General features: G+C 39.6%; 1 protein-coding gene across 1 annotated transcript; it reads left to right on the top strand.

Moving 5' to 3' along the window:
• The first annotated feature begins 18,605 nt into the window (after positions 1-18,605).
• Positions 18,606-19,459, top strand: LOC113331597. Its single transcript, XM_026578296.1, has 2 exons — positions 18,606-19,238; positions 19,385-19,459. The coding sequence occupies exons 1-2, from the start codon at positions 18,606-18,608 to the stop codon at positions 19,457-19,459; spliced, it is 708 nt and encodes a 235-aa protein (XP_026434081.1).
• The last annotated feature ends 2,967 nt before the right edge of the window (positions 19,460-22,426 follow it).

The raw sequence follows: 22,426 nt of genomic DNA, 5'->3' as shown, positions 1-22,426 counted from the left end.
TTTTTATCTAATTCATGCTCTCCTCGTAAACCTTGAAAGTATAGTCGAGAATTAATAGTTCACTACTGGGATCAATGTGGAGTGGCCCAGAAAGAATAACTAAACTCAACTATTGAGGAGACAACGACCGCTGGAACTGTATTTTGACTCTAACGTCAGATGTTTTTATTAATTTCAGAGAGCGACAATGTGGTACATGTATAGATTATAAAATTGTAAACGTAGTTCATTCTGAAACATAATATTCTTCTTCGTTAGCAACAAACAATATTTTTGGATACAACGTTGAATGTGGAGTGTTATTTTTAGTGAACTCAAATGAGATCTAACTTATTTAGTTAATTTCAAACTACGATGTAAGACAATACATTTAGCCAATACAATCACCAATTCTAAACCTACTAAGTCACTGTCGCATGCACTGCGGATGCACTGAGCACGTGCAACAAGCCTTTAAACCGATAGGTGTCCCTGCCGACCGAGTGGTATCTCGGGGTGGTTTACAAAAGGTTTACCCACAAAACCTTTACTCCTCATCTTCATCGCGAGCTTCATGTAGGTCACGACATATTTCATCCGGATTGAACTCGGATATCCTTTCTTTGAGCAGTAAATAACACTCATAGAAGTCAAATTATTTGTTGGTGGTCTCTGAGTATCTTTGTTTCGCCGCAATTTCCTACAATAAACAAACAATAACTTATTAGTGTTTCATTTAAATAGTTTCTTAACATAATTTGATCCAAATTTTGAACCACTTACACAATCGTCGAGAATCCAACCGCTAGGTAAGTTTAAGTATAAAGGTACAACAAAATTAAAATAGGATTTTGAAATCTCTTCATTGCAGCTCTTTTTAATGAAAGCATTTTCCACACCTCTATTTTTTTGCTTTTCTAAATCCAAATATTCACGAAACATTGAGTCACCCACGTCTATCTTTGCCAATTTTGCGGTGTTGTTGTCCCTCATAGCATCCGCAATTCTAGTGGATCCTCTGTCGACGAAGTTGGCATGTCCAGCGACCCTCTTCATCTTATCCTTACCTAGGAGTTCTCTCGGATCGTCTTCTTCATAGAATCTCTAACGACATTCTTGGCTACTTGTTCCAGAACTATCATCCGTATCGGCATCCAAATCAACCATAGATCCCGATACTGGGCTGGGAAAAGGAGCCGCTTGAGAATCGGGACGGTTTTCATTACAAGTCTCCGGGTTCATATCCTTTGTTAGATCACTACTCGGTCGAACTCGCATGCGTTTGCTATCTCAAGCATGTTTGTCAATGTTAGTGATCAAAACTATAAGTCTTGATTTCTAGTCTACTATTAGCTAAGTCTCGGACTAGGATAGAAAGTGTAATTGAGCTCAAAACTCCATGGCGATCATCATACAAAGATGAAGAACTACTCAAGGAACTTGTGGAAATTCATCGACTAAAAGGTATGTGGAGACTTGAACTTATATATCACTCAAAAGACTATCTACTCTATCTCCTATCTTGAGACAAAAGTCGTATTGCTATATAGACTATGATTATACACATTTGCTATTTCGAGCCGAGTTTATCTCGCTTGTCTATTTCTCGAAATATGTGTTGGTAAGCTTTCGCTTTGGCAAAATTCATCTTTACTAGTGAAGAAAGTCATATTAATTTCAATTACTTGAAAATGGCTTTGACGAAAAATGGTTTGTGAATAACAACTATATAACGTCCTCTAAGAATGTTTCAATGATTGAAATGAGAGTTTAGAATATATAACCTTGGAAGGATATAAACATTGTGTAGTTACACATATGTGTAAGTCCTTATTCCTTGAACCAAAGTATGTGTAATTTGTTGCTCAGGAAAACCGGAACTAAAGTTCGTTTACCAGTACGCGCACCATCGGAAGTTTACGTCCCGTGAAAATCTGCTGGAATTTGTGAACTGAAAACAAACTTATTCCGGGTACTTAAGTTCGCGTACCATTCCGCGTACTTAGGTTGGTTATTTTCTAAAAACGGTTATTCGTGAACTCAAACTTATATAAACTAAGGAATGCATAATTGCAAACCGTGGCTATAAAGATCATGAATTGATTCGAGTGAATCAAATATTTTTTGCATCGATTGTGTCTTGTATACTTTTATAAGATCTAAGCAATTGAACAACTCTCTAACTAGTTCATCTGAGTCATTTGAACTAGTTGTGGTATAAAAGAATATGGTTGATATGAAAGTACTTATATGGATAATCATTTGGCTAACTACTGTTGAACCAACTAAATGTACATGTTTGGGTACGGTTACACAAACCTAAAACGTGCATTTTATTTGTGTGTAACAAGCTAAGTTTCGATCTAACGGTTGAAAGATATTAGCTTGAATCTAATTAGGTTTTCATCTAATGGTGAATATTGAATGCTTTGTTACTAAGCTAACATTGATTGCAAACCATGATTTGAAAGAATATATAAAGGAGAACTCTAGCAACTGGGAACCTAATCCCCACACCTCATGTGTGACACTAGTTGTATTAGCTAGAGTCGATTCTCCTTTAACCTTAGGTTTCTTCTCGATACCCTGTAGGTTAACGACTTGAAGACTTCCTTGGGATTGTGAAGCCAGACCCAACTATTTTCTCTGTAGTTGCGTGATCTGATCTTGCTGTTTCTATCGTATTTGAGTACAATCAGGAGATTGGCTTGAGATTGATTTCTCCGATAGGCAAGATATAAAAGAAGTCAAAAACACTTTCGTCTCATCGTTTGTGATTCTGCAATATCTTCTTTCGCTAGTCGATTAAGATTATTGTGAGGTGATTTATAATTCTAGGCTATTTTTAGGAAATATAAGTCCGGGTTATCAGTTGGTTCATGTTCACCTTGATTTATCAAAAGACGGAACAAAAACTCGTAGATATTTCTGTGGGAGACAGATTTATTTATTACCGTATACTTTTCTGTGTGATACAAATTTATTTATTAAAGTCTTCGCCTTTGGGTCGTAGCAACTCTTAATTGTGGGTGAGATCAGCTAACGAAATCAAGTGCGTAGTATCTTGCTAGGATCAGAGATGTAAGGAGCGAAACTGTACCTTGGATCATTGTGAGATTGATTGGGGTTCAATTACAGTCCAGACCGAAGTTAGTTTGTAGAAGGTTAGTGTCTGTAGCGGCTTAATATAGTGTGTGTTCAATCTGGACTAGGTCCCAGGGTTTTTCTGCATTTGCGGTTTCCTCGTTAACAAAACTTTTGGCGTCTGTGTTATTCTTTTTCGCGTTATATTTTGTTATATAATTGAAATATCACAGGTTGTGCGTTGAATCGATCAATTGGGAAATCCAACCTTTGGTTGTTGATTGAAATTGATTGATCCTTGAACATTGGTCTTTGGTACCGTTCAAGTGATTTCCCTTGTATTCAATTAGACTCGCATATTTCTATTTGCTTGAGTAAGTATTGAATCGAGAAAGTGATATATAACTCTTTGATATAGTTTTAATAAGATTGAATCTGACTGTCTAGTTGATTCTCTTAAAAGTATAATAGAGTTGGTCCATACAGATTGCTAAGAGAAATATTGGGTGTGGTTGTTAGACCCCCGCCTTTTCAATTGGTATCAGAGAAGGAAAACACGTTTAAAGACCTTACAAGTCTGTGTTTGTAGCGGTCTGACTCTATGGAAAAAAGTGTTATCTCAATAAATGCACCACTAGATCTGGGGATTCCAGAAGTTGCTTCCATGACTAATTTAATTAAATCCATAGAAGAAATTCCGGCTAAACCTCTATCAGGTTTAAAATCCCTTGAAGTTTTTCAGGGCGTGAAAGAAACTTGAAAGCTTATCTTCTGATATTGATTCACTTCTCCAGAAAGAACAAGAGTCCATTGACAGGCTAAATCAAGTTATGATGAAAAATATTCATATTGAGGTCGATATTGATTTATTAATCAGTAAGAGCATTGCTCGTCCTCTGTGTAAACCAATGAGTTATAACAAACTAAAAGTTTTACAAGAAGAGTTTAAATCTCAGGCGTCTGAGTACATTACCTTAAAGCATGAAGTGATTCAGTGTTCAATTCCTGATATTTCCCATCAAGATAGTTGGATTATCTTCATGGATGAATAGGGTAGAACGTTCTCTTTTACAAAAAAAGGGTTGCCCTTGCAGTACTTGAAGGCTATCTGCAAAAACTGTTACGTTCAAGATGGAAAACAAGAAAACAAAAACTCAAATTCTTTTGGGATCTCTTGAAGTCCTGAGATAACCTTCAAAAGACAGTTCCTCGGGTGTTTCGCTGCTAAAAAGTGTGAGGGTTGTTGGAAAAAAACCCTCTCTTGGTGTCATGGTGTGCAAGACTCATGTTTTTACTTACAAAAAAAAAAAATTACTCAAAAATTTTTTGTATTGATCTTTTGCTATCTTCTTTGTACCAAACGAGTCCCTCACTAGCACACATGTGGTTCACATACATTGAATCCAGAACCGCTTCATGAACGAATCTCTATTCTGGACGTGTCAAATGGTTCCTATGACATATAAAAGAGAAGAGAATCTCTTTGGTTCCATCACTCTCTTATTCGTTCACTCAGTTCGAAAATGCAAGAGAAACCCAAACAGTTCTCATACCTTTGCTCCATCAACTTCTCATTTCTTAACCAAATCAAAGTTGGTTTGTTCCTTTGAACTCAGGAGAAGCTCGTGTACGTTGGGTAAAGAACATCTTTTATGGTTGACAATCGTTCAGAGTTCTGCCATTAGGTACAATTCACGAACCAAGTAAGTTTCCTAACTTTTGTTCTGTAATTTCTTCTCCAACTATGGTACATAAAAGAACAAGGCATATTGGGAGCTCAAGTCAAAAACCTAGGGATGAGTCCTTTTATGATTCCAGTATCCGTGCTAGGTTTGTCAACCCATCTTATCGTGTGCTCTATTTGGAGTATATGAAAAAACAACCTATCTTTGAAAGATACTATGATGAATCAGAGATTGAAGTAAAAGGTTTAACTGATTTCTTCAAAAGACACACTTGGGGAATCATTCTTAAAACTTTAGGAACTGCTCGTTTTGAAATGGTTCCGCAGTTTTATGCGAATATGCATGAAATGGATCCTGCAAATTGTATGTTCAAAACTATGGTAGGAGGTATTACATTTGTTGTGTATCGCCATACTATTGCTTATTTGATGAATGTACCTGTTAGGGGTGATCGGTTTCCTCCTCCTGAAAATGAAAGATTAACTCCATAAGTGATGTCTAATCTCCTCTTTGATAGAGATGTTTCTCAAAAAGATGGAAAGATGAATGTTCGTGGTGCTGAATTGTTTCTGAAAGTTGCAGCAAAACTTATTGTAGACAACATGATGCCAAGCACCATCTACAACAATTTATGGACCAGATCTCTTGCAGAATTGGTTTGCTATATTGTTGAAGGGAGAAACATTGACTTCGGTGGACTTATTGTCAATCAGATGATAAGTGTGAAACATACCCCAAATAAAACTCCAGGTTTCCCCTGCCTCATCTCAAGGATTTTTGGTAATTTTAAGATCACTCCTTTTGGATCCGAGAGTGGTGGTCCAAAGACTCTGAGTATGGAAAGTATCAACGCAATGAGGCAATCCACATCAAGTGCACCAGCAATTTCTTCTGCAGCTGCTAATGCTGAACTGGTTCGTCTTCAAGATGAAGTTGATTGCATGAAAGAACAGTTGGAGTATGCTGAAGCAGAAAATCCAAAATTAATCGAGAAGTTTTATGAAATTGCTAGAGATTATTATGGGAGAAGTAAGTGATCTATGCTCTAGTTAATCTCTTATTGGATTTTCTTGGGTTGTTAAACATGTTATGTTATTTTTTTAAACTTCTTTAACTTAATGTTATTATGATGTAACAACTTTAATGGCACTTTAGAAGTAGAAACATACCTTGTCAAAAGTTAAGTCGTTCATATGTCGATATGCATGTATTGATAAAAGAATGAATGAACTTTTGACATTAAAAAAGTTAAAGCCTTTTGATAAGTGCATAATTCATATGATTTTAGTATTCATTCCATACTTGCTTTAGCTATTATTCTTGCATATTTTCGTATTATTACTTTGGTTTTCTCTTATTTGCCTCCAATAGGTGAATCATCCACAAAGGATCTACAAAGTGCTGAAAAGAGCTAATAAGAGAAGTATCCCAAGTATCCAATTGCCCAAGTCCAAGAGAAGTGTAAGAAGTGCGACGAAAAGGAGCAAAACGCTCATAATCAAGACACAGACCAAAGATCGATCTTAACTCATTCAAATTAAGGATTTATCGTCATCATCTTGAAGAGAATTTAAAGATAAAAAGAATGAAAAAAATAATGAGGTCATTCCGAGTTCGGATGAAGAAGTTGTGGCCGAAACAGATTCCATTGAATGCCGAAGACAGTGAAGTCCGCAAACTGGGTTTGCGGACGGGGTTCGCAGACTTATTTCCGCAAATATCTGCTGGAATTTGAAGTTTGCGGACTGATTTCACGCACTTAGCAAATGGGAAACGTGTATTCACACCTTAGAAGGCCTAAGGGCACGTTTGAAGTCGTTAGTTCGTGTTTTCGGGTCGGGTTCTTAAACCTAACTAAATACTTGAAGGCCAAGCAATGTAAACCTATAAAAAGGGTATTAGGTTATGTAATCATAAAAGAATCGTCTCATATAACAAGTTCTACATAAAAACCTAGGGTTTACCCCTTTAGGGGGAAACCACCATTATTCATCTTCTTTGTAATATGAGTAGCTAAATCCTTTGTTGATTAAGGATGAATTCAATGTTCCAAGCGTGAAGCTTTATTAATAATACAAACCTATTGAGAGTTTTTATCATCATCGTTTGTCTTTAATATATCTAGGGTTTATGATTGATTCTTAGATTGATTTGGGTGCGCAACTAGATTAGTCTATTGATCATTCTATTGCTAGTGGAAGTTAGGAGATAAGTAATCGTCGAATAACTCTCTACACAAGTAGAAATCGCGAGACCTTATAGAGGGATTCTGTGGAGAAATCGTGTGTGAAGACAACACCAGTAACTAAACCTTGAGCTAAGAGTTTAACTACTGGGATTAACCTAATTCACAAAGCTTAAAGAATTCATTGGATTACACCTTGAGTGAGCTACTACTTGGTGGTTCAGTTGAATAGAATCTGATATTGGTGAGCTTCCATATCCGTGGTACAAGGAGTTTTGGGGATAACACTGAGCTAGCTGTTATTCCACGGTTGGTGATGAATGGTTTTTACGAACAATAGATAAGTATATTAATCCAGTTATCGCTTGGTAACGGCGAAGGATTCCTTGATCACCTTTATTTTATCATTATCTTTTTATTAATCTTAAACCAAAACTCCCCTTTGTTATTTACTTTGTTTTGCTAATACAAATAACCTATCAATTACACAGCTCTCTGTGGAAACGATCTCTTACTACCGCTATATTACCAGTTAATTATTGGGAAATATCTTTATTAATTTGTTGTGGTTACGACGCCCAATAAATTTTGGCGCCGCTGCCGGGGAACAGTCGCTGATTGATTATTTGTTTAGCTTGTTTTTGTTTTTTAGGTTTTTGCTTTTATTTTCTCTTTTGTTCTTGTGAGTCGACATGTTTCCTTACGGAAATAACATGTACGGAGCACAAGATCAATCATATAATAGTGGTAATCAATATGGTTTTCAATCTCATTCACATGAAAACTACCAACCATCCTATGGGTATAACCAAAACCAATTTTTTGGCTATGGTCAGTATCCCATGGAACCTTATGGATATTCTCATACATGTCAACAACCTTATGATGGGCATGCAAGTGAACAATCACAAGGATGGGAGGATAGTTATACTTTTGATCAAAAATTCTCTAGTTTTGCAGATAAGATGTGTACCATGATTGGGGATTTTCAAAAAAAGATGCAAGAATTTCAACAACAAAGCGAGGAATCACATCGAGAAATTCAAAGGAACTCAGAAAAATTATACGAACAAATTGCTCAATTCGGTAAAAAAGGGGATGAGGAAGAAATATGGCCTCAAAACCAAACCAATTCCGAAATTCCTATGGATGACATAGAATATTTTGAAGATGAGCAACCTTTGGAGACTTTTGATGACGCTAGTGTAGCTTATTCGAGCCTTGATCTTAATAATGATCAAACACCTATTCAAAAGGTAGATCTTGAGGAAGATGCATTTAGTACTTGGAAAAAATTCCTTAGGGAAAGATATGAGTCCGCGAAAGTGTATGAGCGTTGCAACAATGAGGAAGTCATTCCAATTCCGGATCATAATAACGATCCTACGCCTATTCAAAAGGAGGAGATTGGATGTGACTTGTCTATTGTTATAAACGGTGTAACACCCTCCCAAGAAGATTTTACAATTTATACTGAAGAAGAGTTCATGAGAACGGAATTCGATTCCGATAAAGAGGTTGACGAAGAAATTGAGATTGAGATTGAAACAAAATTGATTAAAGTCGTGGAAGACCCAATTGAGCTAGATAATAATAGTTCGATAGAGGACCACGATATACTTGAGGTAAATAATTCACTGTTAATTACAAATGAGGATCCGAAACAAGGTTTTTCTAATCCTTTGCATAATTCAATATCTATTGATCCTTTTCCTCCAATCGAAGTAGCTTCTCAAATAGTTGTTAACCCAACTCTTAAGAAAATACCTCACCTAGGATTGGAGTTGTGTGCTTCTAAAGTTTTAACGGATTATTTTTCTTCTAAGTATCCACCACTTGATGTGTTTGATTCGAGTATTGTGCAGGCTCACCAAGCTGAGAAACCTTTTGAAGTTCCCGAATTCTATGTTCTCTATCCACTTCTGAATGTAGAAAGGACTAAGTGTGGGGGGAACTTCAACAAAGTGATAGCTTCAATATTTATGTTTTGTGCCAATTTTTTTTGAGAAGCTATTATTTGAACTACATATTGTTATTTGGAAGGATTACCAAATTTTCAGATTGTTGGTGTACGGACGATAACAATAACGTCGGGCTTTGACGATGTTAAACCAAGCGATTAATGGGAGGCAACCCATCGGTTTTGTATCTCTATCCCTTTTGGTTTTAATTTCTTAGTTTTTCATATCATATCTTGCATTCCCCATCTTAGATTTTACAAGTCCTATATGTATAATGAAAGTTTTGACTGCGCACTTGTCACCAAAATAGCTCCCGAGACTTCATACAGAGTCCGATTTGAGTGGTTGACCCCAAATTTTAAAGAGGATAGACATACATTTATTTTACAAAAATAAAATCTGAATTTGGATTCTGTTAAGTTGGAGCGATAGGCCTGGACATTTGAGTTTCGGTATTTTTCCAGAACTTTTTCAGATTGAATGTCAGTCAGTTCGGAGGCCATAAAAGTCAGACCGTTTACCGAAACACTGTGCACTTTTTACAAGTTATAGAAAAGACATAGGCGAACAACTTTCATTTAAGATGTTTTTCCTAGTTCCCTACCCATTTGTACAGTTTTTGAGTTTTTCAGGGCTATTATGTCAGAAATCAAAATTTTCGGTTTTGAACATTGAGGACAATGTTGAGTTTAAGTGTGGGGAAGTAGTTAAGCATGTTTGGTTTGCATATAACAAAATAATAAATAAATAATACTTTTTGATTTCTTGCATTCTTGAGACTCTATTTTTTGGAATTAATTATGAACTAATTAGGATGGCATTCTAAACCTTTTAAGATTGAAACAGTTCTTACGGCTATAGATTGAGTTCCACTTTATCATTCCACAATCCTTAAATATTTACTTTCATAATTGAATGCAAAAATAAGCTATGGTAGTCGTTTGAAAGAGTCATCCTCGCAATTAATCATTACTGAATCACTTTCTTTTTATCTTTGCAGTTTTATGTTTCTCTAAAGTGATTTGGTGGGATCCTGATACTGCCGTGGATGTTGTAGCAAGGTAATCATTGGTTGAATTCATATAAAATCCCCATAAGACAATTGTCTTACACTCTTAAATAGTAAAGAGTGAGCCGGAAAAAAAATATAGAAAAATAGAAAAAAAAAAGAAAAAAGAAAAAAAAAATGTATATATATAAATAAGGCTCCTCTTCATTTCTCGACACTAATAAATGATAGGTCCGGAATCGCGGATAATCATAGTCGATGAAAAAAAAAACCATATCATCATTATATAGCAAGTCAAAAAGACTATTGATGAGGTTCTTGACACTTTGATAGCAGTATGTGTGAAACGTTGTCCATGTCTCCGTCGCCTAAGCAAGCGTGGAGTGCAGGATCCAAGGAAACTATCATGTACTTGCTGAAAAGGAACATGCGCTTAGAGTATTTAATCATGTGGTCGAGTTAAATGGGTGCTTCTCTCAACTAGTGCGCTATAAATAAATCTCCTTTGACGACATTCATACAAGTATTGTGGGTAACATCTTTTACTTAAGTCAACATTTGCACACTTCACTTTTCTATTTCCATTTTCTTATATATCCATGTGATTTCAGTATGCGAGTGTTGTGATAAACGTTGCAACAAGTACAATGACTATCTTAGTAAAGTTTTGCAATCAGGTTGAATGTCACACGTAAGTAATTGCTTGTGTGTGCGGATTGGAATGTATGTGGGATGTTTGTAGCTAAAGAACTTATGCAAGCTAATTATTTGGCTCTTTTATTTGTGTCTATCCTTAGAGGTTCTTCCAAGGCGAAAGATTGGACTAGGTTTTGAGGGTATACCTCTTGTAAACCCTCACGAGACTATAACTCGTCCACTAGGGACACCTAGGGGTTTAAAGGCCTGTTATTCATGCTAAGAGTAACTGTATCCTCACGACATGGAGTTGTTGTATTTAGGATTAGTTTTATTTAGTTTGCTCGAGGACTAGCAAAAGCTAAGTGTGGGCGAATTTGATAAGTGCATAATTCATATGATTTTAGTATTCATTCCATACTTGCTTTAGCTATTATTCTTGCATATTTTCGTATTATTACTTTGATTTTCTCTTATTTGCCTCCAATAGGTGAATCATCCACAAAGGATCTACAAAGTGCTGAAAAGAGCTAAGAAGAGAAGTATCCCAAGTATCCAAGCGCCCAAGTCCAAGAGAAGTGGAAGAAGTGCGACGAAAAGGAGCAAAACGCTCATAATCAAGACGCAGGCCAAAGACCGATCTTAACTCATTCAAATTAAGGATTTATCATCATCATCTTGAAGAGAATTGAAAGATAAAAAGAATGAGGTCATTCCGAGTTCGGATGAAGAAGTTGTGGCCAAAACAGTTTCCATTGAATACCGAAGACAGTGAAGTCCGCGAACTGGGTTTGCGGACGGGGTTCGCAGACTTATTTCTGAAAATATCTGCTGGAATTTGAAGTTTGCGGACTGGGTTCACGCACTTAGCAAATGGGAAACGTGTATTCACACCTTGGAAGGCCTAAGGGCACGTTTGGAGTCATTAGTTCGTGTTTTCGGGTCGGATTCTTAAACCTAACTAAATACTTGAAGGACAAGCAATGTAAACCTATAAAAAGGGTATTAGGTTATGTAATCATAAAAAGAATCGTCTCATATAACAAGTTCTACATAAAAACCTAGGGTTTACCCCTTTAGGGGGAAACCACCATTATTCATCTTCTTTGTAATATGAGTAGCTAAATCTTTTGTTGATTAAGGATGAATTCAATTTTCCAAGCGTGAAGCTTTATTAATAATACAAACCTATTGAGAGTTTTTATCATCATCGTTTGTGTTTAATATATCTAGGGTTTATGATTGATTCTTAGATTGATTTGGGTGCGCAACTAGATTAGTCTATTGATCATTCTATTGCTAGTGGAAGTTAGGAGATAAGTAATCGTCGAATAACTATCTACACAAGTAGAAATCGCGAGACCTTACAGAGGGATTCTGTGGAGCAATCGTGTGTGAATACAACACCAGCAAGTAAACCTTGAGCTAAGAGTTTAACTACTGGGATTAACCTAATTCACAAAGCTTAAAGCATTCATTGGATTACACCTTGAGTGAGCTACTACTTGGTGGTTCAGTTGAATAGAATCTGATATTGGAGAGCTTCCGTATCCGTGGTACAAGGAGTTTTGGGGATAACACTGAGCTAGCTGTTATTCCACGGTTGGTGATGAATGGTTCTTACGAACAATAGATAAGTATATTAATCCAGTTATCGCTTGGTAACGACGAAGGATTCCTTGATCATCTTTCTTTTATTATTATCTTTTTATTAATCTTAAAACCAAAACCCCCCTTTGTTATTTACTTTGTTTTGCTAATACAAATAACCTATCAATTACACAGCTCTTTGTGGGAACGATCTCTTACTACCGCTATATTACCAGTTAATTAGTGAGGAATATCTTTATTAATTTGTTGTGGTTACGACGCCCAACACCTTTTATCTCATATTTTTGATGGAAGAAAGGATAAAACTTTTGTTTACAAGGATTGTGTCTATTGTATGTCATTGTGCAAATAGTGGTGGAAAATAGGATGAATCCTGTGAATACCAATATTCTGTGGAGCACGTGTCACGATCTTAGTGGCCGCATATATACCTAACTGTGTAGCCTTCGCTAAACAGAGAAGCCTGAGTAACAAGGGATACCTCCGCAGATCTACTTTATCTCATCCCAAGAAAGTAGATGTGAACGACCAAGATAAAGAAGGAAAAATCCTAGTCTATATAGAGTCATCTGGCGAGGGGACAAAGGTATATGACGCATCCAATCAGCATTAAATGCTCTAATATCTTATCTACACGCGTGAATCAAGGCACGTTGAGAGAGAAGGCGTGGCAGAACCTTATTGGCGGAAGCTGGCGGTGAACGAAGGTACAACCTGTACTAAGGTTGGGTAGTTCCCGAAGGAACGTGGTCCAGCTGAGGTGGCAAGATACGACTGGAGAAGTGCGCGGTGGACGAAGGTACCACTGGTACGAAAGGTATATCAGCGGACGATGGACCCAGAGGCAACAAAGATATACCAGGAGCAGAAGGGGCTATAAATAACGAGTCTCACCAACAAACTAGAGGCATTCAATTGCTAGGAGAGAAGATCTAGTCTTAAGCTTATACCTCTTTAATGTTTAGAACTTAAGTATTTACTCTTACTTGAGTTCTCTCTATTACTTTGGGAAGCATTTAAGATCTTTGTAACCACCACAAACTTAATACAATACAATCACTCATTACCCCGTGGACGTAGACAAATGTCGAACCACGTTATATCTTGTGTCTCATGATAACTTAGAAGCTTTTACTTATATCTATGTTCTTCGTTATTATTGTGATCCTAGATATCATTTATTACTTAGCATTATCAGTTCAACAGAGGTATCAATACTTCATAGTATCAGATCCTCTGAGCTATACACATTACGTAGACTACTGGAAAACGAGTAGTCACAGTTTGGCGCCCACCGTGCTTTGATCACGGACCTGAGTTCAGGCACAATTTTACATTTTACTTATGCATCTTCTGAAACGAAGGGATCTGTGTTTAACCGATGAATCTCACTCTCTAGTGATTCGTCCATCCATTATTTGTGTATGTTTTGGAGTTCATAGCCTCTAAAAACGTGCCTCATTACAGATCCACAACAAATCTTTCAAAAAACATACTCACAAAACGCCAAAATATTTGTTTTATATTAAAACATCCCTTCTTAAACAGAGCATATTATAGATCTGAGAACCTTTGACTGACAGAGGAATCTCAGTCGAGTTTTAAGGATAAAAGATCTTCTAACGCATTTAGTAACCTTGTTTTTCGCAAGATATGACACCCCTTTTTCATTGGTTTTCGACGTTTTAAGGTTGCATTTTCCAAGGGTATCATAAGCATTTAATACCTATCTGTCAAAAACATTAATTCATTCCCTTTTATGAAAAAGCTGCTTAACAGTCTTCTGTATCAGAGCATTAATAGCTACTTTTAACGAAGGTACCCAGGTAGCAGATCTTTTCGATTTTTCTGTGACTACAGGATCAACAAATCCGAAGGCATGCAGAACCAGCTGATGTACCAACAAACTCGCGCCCAGCTATCACAAGATGGAGATCCCAAAAGCCGTCTCAAACAAATTAAAGGAATGAAGCGGAGGACGGACAAAGTGAAATATCAAGAAGAACAGTTGCTAACAAACCACATATTCCTTCCTAAGGGATGGGGCAAACATCGGGAGCTCAACCAATCTACGACATGCCATTACCGGAGCATGCTACAACTACAAAGCCACCTGCGGCCAATGCAGGGTTACCCAGAACCTTAGCCCTAACGGGACGAGGGTTGGGAAACCTAACTCCCATTCAGGTAGATCCAGACGCGCAAATTGTAGAGGAAGGAGTGGAAAACTATGAAAATCCAGCCGACAGTACTCCTCAGGGAGGTGGAGCCCACAACGAAGACCAAATGGCGGCACAAATAGCAGCTTTGTTACTCCGTAACAAGGAAACTGAAGATGCAATGCACGAGATGGCCCATGAGAACCAGAATCTCAAAGGTATGCTAGATATACAAATCGAAGGTTCCCAAACTCACCCTCCGCAAAAGAGGCGTGAAAACGGAGCTATCTCTGGAAGACGAAGGGTGGATCTCAACCCACCAAAGACGAATCCACCTAAGGGAGCAAAGAAAGCACACCATGATCCAGACAAGACGGATTCAACATACAACCCCCCCCAAAGCTACTACGACGAAGCATTGTCCAAAGATGCTCACAATGTGAGCATGGTCATGGAACAAATGGAGAAAATACGGAAGGAGATCCAAGGCCTAAAAACTGGCCACGCGGGAGACTAGAAGAAGTACTACAAGAGGCAACCACGTCACCGCTATCTTTTCGCATTTTGAGGGAAACAATCCCTCCGAAATGCCCGGTACTTACGTTCCAATCATACAACGGTACCTCAGATCCCGCAACCTATCTGCGGCATTACACTCGTGTCCTTGCCCATTGGGAAAGAAACGAAGTGGTACTTTGCAGGTACTTCCCAGCAAGCTTAACAGGATCAGCACTAACCTGGTATGACAGCTTACCAGCAAACTCCATTGACTCCTTCGAGCAATTGTCTACGGTGTTCTTGGAGACATACATGTACAACAGATCAACAAAGGCAGGGTTAGATACGCTATTTGCTTTAGCTATCGGACCCAGGGAGACACTGATGCAGTACACAGACAGGTGGCAAAAGACATGCCAAGCAATTGGCAAAGTCAATCCAGAGATTAGCATAAACTGCTATAAGTACGGGCTCGATAGAACCTCAGCTATCTTCGTGGAGCTTCACAACAGAGCCCTCGATTCCGAAGGCGAGCTCAGGGTTTCACAAGACCGTTACATCAGGCTCGAAGAAATCCATAAGGACAACCCCAGGGCACAGGCAAAGACATCAAAAACTCCACAGCGAACCAACTCTCTGGAACCAATTCCGGAGATACCTAAGCGACAAAGCGAAACCGGGGGCAGGACCAGCTCTCGAGACAAATGATCCAAATACGGAGACGGAAAAAGAGGCAAAGTCAGGGAAGAATTTACGGATAAAGTCTACACAAAGTTGAATACAACTTTCTCTCACATCCTAAGCAAAGAGGGAGCAAAGCCAGGCTTTCCTTACCCTAATACTAAGGGAAAGCAGCCAGAAAAGACGAAGGAATCTAAGGAGTACTGTGCGTACCACCAGTACAACGGACACCCCACCGATGCATGCTACCACCTACGCAATGTAATCCAAAGATTCATTGACGAAGGTAAATTCACGGAGTACGTACTACTCCAGCCAGCAGAGACTGAGGAGAATCCGAAGAAAAGGATATAACTACCTCAAGACGACAAATACATCAACATGATCACTTTCTCTAATGGAAGACAAGACGAAGTACTCGAACACATACTCGAGTTAGCTCGAAACAGAAAGAAGATTGAATCTCATGAAGTGTTCAAGCTAAGTGGACCACCCACTAGCATTTGGGAGGAATGGATGGCCACACCATTAACCTTATCAACAAAGGACATCAACCAGGAGGTTGAAATGCACAACGATCCACTAGTGATCACTCTTCCAATACATGGATGGAATGTTACGAAGGTCCTCGTAGATGGGGGCAGTTCGTTAAATGTGTTATTTTACGAACCCTACCTACGCATGGGTTTGACAACAGAGCAAATGGATTCTTCCACTTGCACTATATATGGTTTTAACGGAGCAGTCTCTATACCAAAGGGAGAAATTGTCTTGCAGGTACACGTAGGACCCTTAGTAACCAATACACGCTTTTGTGTAGTTGACGCACCTTCGTCCTACAATGTAATCATGGGAAGGCTATAGGTCCATAGATTACGAGGCACAGCTTCAACGTATCACCAATACCTAAGTTTTCCTACACCCATGGGTGAAATGGAAATCAAAGGCGACCAGCAGGACGCAAGGCTATGCAAATTAGCGGAAATCAGGCTCAACGAAGAAAGAACTGATGCTCAACAGCATGAAAGAAAGAGACGCAAGAAAAATACCAAGGAAGTGCAGAACGTAGCCCCCTTAGCACCCAAATCCGTCTCAGCATCGGAGACAATCACCTCCGCCACTCCAGGCGCAGACGTCTCCGCCAAATGACAATTACAGAAAAGTACTCCTCCATTCTGCTCACCGATAGAAACAACAAAGAAAGTCAACATCGGAACGGAGGCAGAGCCAGAGATGTTAAACATCGGGACTTTAATTGAAGAAGAAGAGGAAGTGCAACTACAAAGGCTAATAAAAGACTACGCAGATATCTTTGCATGGTCAATGGAGGACATGCCAGGAATCTATCCGAATTTGGTCTCACACCACCTTCGGCTCAAACCGGAGATACCACCTTTCAAACAACGCATACGCAAGGTGTCGGACATCTACCATGAAGGGGTAGAAAAGGAATTGCAAAAGCTACTTAAAGATGGATTCATACGAGAAGTCAAATATCCCACATGGATATCCAACATGGTCATTGTTCCAAAGAAGAACGGAGGTGTACGCATCTGTATAGATTTCAGCAATCTTAACAAAGCGTGCCCCAAAGACAGTTACCCACTTCCAAATATTGACCAACTGGTCAACGCAACCGAAGGTCACCAAAGACTATCCTTCATGGATGGATACTCAGGCTATAACCAGATAGCACTTGCGGAAGAAGATCAGGAGCATACGGCGTTCTTTACCCCACGAGGCTTGTATTGCTATACAAGGATGCCTTTTGGACTAAAGAACGCGGGGGAAACATACCAACGATTAGTAGACAAAATCTTCAAGCCATGGATAGGCAAAATACTGGAGGTCTACGTAGACGACATGCTCGTCAAGAGCAAAGAAGCAAAAAACCATCTCTCGGACCTAAGGGAGATATTTGAAGCCATGAGGAGCTACCACATGAAGGTGAACCCAGACAAATATACGTTCGGAGTTACCTCAGGAAAATTCTTGGGTTACTTGGTCACCAAGCGAGGAATCGAAGTAGACCTTGAAAGGGTCAGAGCAATAATGGAGATGCCATCTCCGCAAACCCTAAAAGGAGTTCAAAAGCTGAATGGAATTTTAGCTTCCATGGGAAGATTCATATCAAGATCATCAGATAAATGCAAAGCATTTTTTGACACACTAAGGAAAGGAAGCAGGTTCACATGGACCGAAGAGTGTGAACAAGCTCTTCACAAGATCTAGGAGTACTTAGCATCAGTACCCATCCTACAAAAGCCGGAGCCAGGTGAAATACTCACCCTGTACCTAGCGGCAACAAGCTACCCTGTGAGCGCAGTATTGGTAAGAGACCAAGGGAAAGGAGAAAAGCCCGTATACTACATCAGCAAGACACTCAGTGCAGCAGAGCGAAACTACATAAAGGTGGAACAACCCATATATGACTTAGTAGTGGCAACACATAAGCTAAGGATATACTTCGATGCACACATCATCCGAGTTTTCATGAAGGCCCAAATAAGTCAAATCCTCGTCAGCACGGAGAAGATTGGAAGAGTGGAAAAATGGAATGTCATGATCAAACAGTTTCATATAATCTTTGAAACCAGGAAGGCGGGAAAATCACAAATTCTGGCGGACTTTTTTGCGGACCTACCTCTGAACGACGAAGTAGAGATAGACGATATCCTAAGGATGGAAGAAGAAAAGCCGGAACCCGAAGACCTCTTAGAACCGCAGAACTTACGAAGGTGAGAGATATTCGTAGATGGATCCTCAAACGGAGAAAGCACAGGAATAGGGATTGTGATAACAACCCCTACCGGAGACCGACTCATCTATGCATTCAGGTTAGAATTCGAGCAATACACTAACAACATCACGGAGTATGAGGAAGTCATACACAGCCTACGCTTGGCACATGAGCTGGGCTTGTCAGATGTTCGTTTGACCAGTGACTCACAATTGGTCATTAGACAAATAAAGCTCAAATATCAAACTTTAGATCCAATATTGTCTTCGTACCTAAAGCTAACGCAGGAGCATGCGCAAAAGATCAACAAAGTCACGTACAGACATTTATGCCGAAAGAACAACAGGCACGCAGATGCCTTAGCATTCATATCATCAATGTCGAAAGACAGGAATACAACCTCAGTCCAAATTGGGAGGATTTACGAACCTTCGATAGACGGAATAGCCTCCGCCCCCGAAGAAGCCTTAGCCGTCCAGACCAGGGCCATGAGGGAAGCAGAAAAAGAAAAAAATTTTGAAGGAATTGATGAACCTGACAGCGAAGCCAATGAATCTGACAAAGATCAACCCATGTCAGAAAGAAGTGATGAGGACGAAGCCGAAGATGATTGGAGTATTCCAATTCTCCAGTACCTTGATAAAGGTACCCTACCAGCAGACGTCAAAGAAGCCCGAAAACTCGAATCAAAGGCAGCAATGTATAGCCTACGAGACGGAATACTGTATAGAAGGTCATTTCTTGGACCTTTGATGCGATGTCAAACCGAAGGTAAAAGAATACTGCACGATATACACAGAGGAAAAGCTGGCAATCATAGCGTAAGAAGATCCTTGGTAATCAAAGCTAAAACGCAAGGATACTATTGGCTAAGCATGGACGAAGACGCAAAGAACGTAGCTAGGTGTTGTGAAAGATGCCAACGCTACGCCAGGAAGATTAAAGCACCAGTGACAGAGCTTAACTCGGTCATCGGTCCATGGCCATTTGCCAAATGGGGAGTTGACACTGTTGGACCCTTGATATAGGGAACATCAAAAAGAAGATATTTCATCGCAGCTACGGATTACTTCACCAAATGGGTGGAAGCAAGGGATTTGGCAAGAATCAGAGACACGGATGTATTTAAATTCTTGTTTGAGAAAATCATTTGCAGGTTCGGAATACCAGCGGCCATAGTCTCCGACAATGGAAAACAGTTGGAAGGGAAGAACATAGACATGCTCTTTAACGCCTTCAACATTCAGAAAAACAAGTCTACTCCGATATATCCTAAGAGCAATGGACAAGCGGAGGCCACCAATAAGACGATAGCAATGAACTTAATGAAGAAGCTGGGGGCATACAAGAAAAGATGGTGCGAACAGCTACACAATATCCTATGGGCCTACCGCACCACAAGAAGGGCAGCCACGGGAGAAACTCCGTTTTTGCTAACCTACGGAGCCGAAGCAGTCATTCCAACAGAGATATTGCTGCCAACAACCAAGACAGAGGCATGGGAAAAGAATCTAACAACAGACCTCATGCTAGAGAAGCTCGATGACCTCGAAGAAAGGTGGGAAGTAGCTTTGCAAAGGATGGTAAACTACCAACGAAGGATGGATCGTGAATACAACAAACGGGTAATTCCTAGAAACTTTGTGGTGGAGGAATACGTACTACGCCAAATACCGCCATATCAAAGGAAGAAAAAGTGGGGAAAGTTGGCTCCGACATGGGACGGACCCTACATTATACACGATATCGCCGGAAAGGGTTCATATTACCTAAGGAATCTCAAGGGAGAAATATTGCAACACTCATGGAATGCGATGTACCTAAAAAAGTACTACCCTTAAGAGAATGGTTATCACTTAGGAGAAGAAGGGAACGGGAAATGGCCACCATGTTCTATCCCTGATCAAAGGTACTACAAACCTAACTAATCAACGAAAGAAACTTTTTGCTAAGAAAAGTGCATGATTGATCAAACATAAATTGGGTTAGAATAGACATCCTCCGTCAGAATTGACGATGAGGCAAGGCACGGCGTCACTGTGCGTATGTCAATCTCGGATCCTAAGGGGAAATGAATCCCACTAAAAGGCAAATACTAAGCAATATATCCCACAAAGAGAGATACCTTGTCGAAGTAAAGCAGCCATCGCTGAACGCGTAGGGTTACAGGAAAATCATTACCCACGTAGGATCCCTCGCCACCATGGTACCTTCTGGACAAAGGATACTTGGGTAGGATGATGAATGTTCCACCAAAGGTTAAAAACACCTTAACACCTTGTGATGACTTGAATGTGCAAATAATTAGACATAATACGTCTATATATATAATAACAAAGGTACTAAAATAAGTACTACCAAAATAAAACTAGCACATCTCAAAGTTGCAGATGACGAAGGTTCAAAAAATAACGAAGCATTGTTTCAAGGAAATGAGACAACAAAGGCCCCTCAGCTGGGGGCATAATACATCAAAGGAGTTCAGTTGAAAACAAGGTCAGCATAGCACAATCATGGGAAAGGAAGGCGAGGGAAGACAACACCCTCAGCTTGGAGCTCAGCCTCCGCAAAAGCATTCTTAATATAGTCAATGAAAGAACGCTTGAACTGCGCCTCCATTTGGGAAACTTACGCCGCTAGGTCCGAATCCGATTTCTGACGAAGCTCCCTAATCTGAGCGCTAAGATGATCATTAGCTTGCTGAAACGCCTAAGCCTTAAACTTAGCAGCAGCATCAAACTGGCGAGATATTTCCAGTTGAGATATCTGGTCCTCAAGGCGGTTAATCTTGGCTTTAGCACCCACCAACTGCTCTTGGAGGCCTGCAGACACAAAGGGTATCATCAACAAGAACAAAGAGCTAAATATACAAAGGATGCTACGGAAAAAAATAATTTTCCTAATCTACCTCCGGCATGGCTAAGGGACTCTTCTAAACTGATGAGCCTCAACAAGGTCCACCTCAGCAGCTTCAAGGTCTTCCACAAGGGTATCCCTTTCCGTCCGAAGATCATCAACATCTATCCAGAGTGAAGCATTCTCAGAGGAAAAAGCTTGGTACACATCTCTAACTCTTCAAACCTTTTTACTAAGGATGCATGAGACATGGAAGAAGGCATGGAGCTGGCTTCGATAAGTTTGTTCTAAAGAGTACAAACCTCAGAAGTCAAAACATTACGCTCCGCAGTAACCTTAGCTAAGGAAGCACAAACATCTTCAAAATCGGCATGATATTTCTTGCGGGTAACTTCTTGAGAAGAAAGGCGTTTCTCAATTAAGGCAATATCCTCCCTTTGCTTTAAAATGAGACTCTCCTTCCAACAAAGAGCCTCGTCACATTCCTCACGGAGCAAAGCCATCTTCTTTACTAAATCTGCATTATGGGCAGACTCAAGGGAAAGTTGGGCCTCATTATGAACAGTTACATTCATTAGCCTATCAGACTTCTTTGGATAATACCAAACGTCGGAGGTTAACTTGGTCATTTGATCCCGTAGACTCCTAAGTTCACTAGATCTGTCGGCTGGCAGACGAAGGTTGACTTAGGGTTATGAAACCAGAAATTAAAGAAAAGATAAGGAGAAGGAGAAACGAACCTATGGCTTTAGAAGACTCAGTGTCTAAGGCAGTATCGGAAGCTTTATGACCATCCTCGGCAACCTTGGAAGCGTTGTTATCTCTCTCAAGATCCAATAAACAAGCCTCCAGAGATCTCTGAGCCTTCCTCAGATCATCCTCCAATGAAGATATCTTAGCAGCAGAAGTGGCATCACTAGACGAAGGCTGCTGAGCGACAACAAGGGCATATTCTTAGCGAGCACGCTCCAACAGAGCACTCAAATGAGTGCACTTAGCCCTATAAACCTTGAATAAGGTATAACCAACATCGATCTGTTTACAAAGCTGCAAACAAAGCAATATGAGGGCAGACGAAAGTTTAAATCAAGAAAAAAGAAAACAAGGTAAGAATCGCTTACTGAAAACGCAGAAAGGCGAGGGAGGAAGTTGGAGTAGGTATCCATGAAAGCCTCCATCTCTTGAATTCTACCCCTGCGGATCTCACCGAAGATCTGACTGGAGCGGAGGCAATCAGGGTCAAAGAACAAGTCCTTGGCAGCACGGTATTGGGCAGACAGCACGTCAAGCCGCGAAGCTATCTCAAAAGAACTGCCAAGACGATGGTGATCAACTCCTACGG

The sequence above is a fragment of the Papaver somniferum genome, unplaced genomic scaffold (assembly GCF_003573695.1).
Source record: "Papaver somniferum cultivar HN1 unplaced genomic scaffold, ASM357369v1 unplaced-scaffold_125, whole genome shotgun sequence".
Lineage (NCBI taxonomy): Eukaryota > Viridiplantae > Streptophyta > Magnoliopsida > Ranunculales > Papaveraceae > Papaver > Papaver somniferum.
This window is presented reverse-complemented; position numbering and strand designations above follow the sequence as displayed.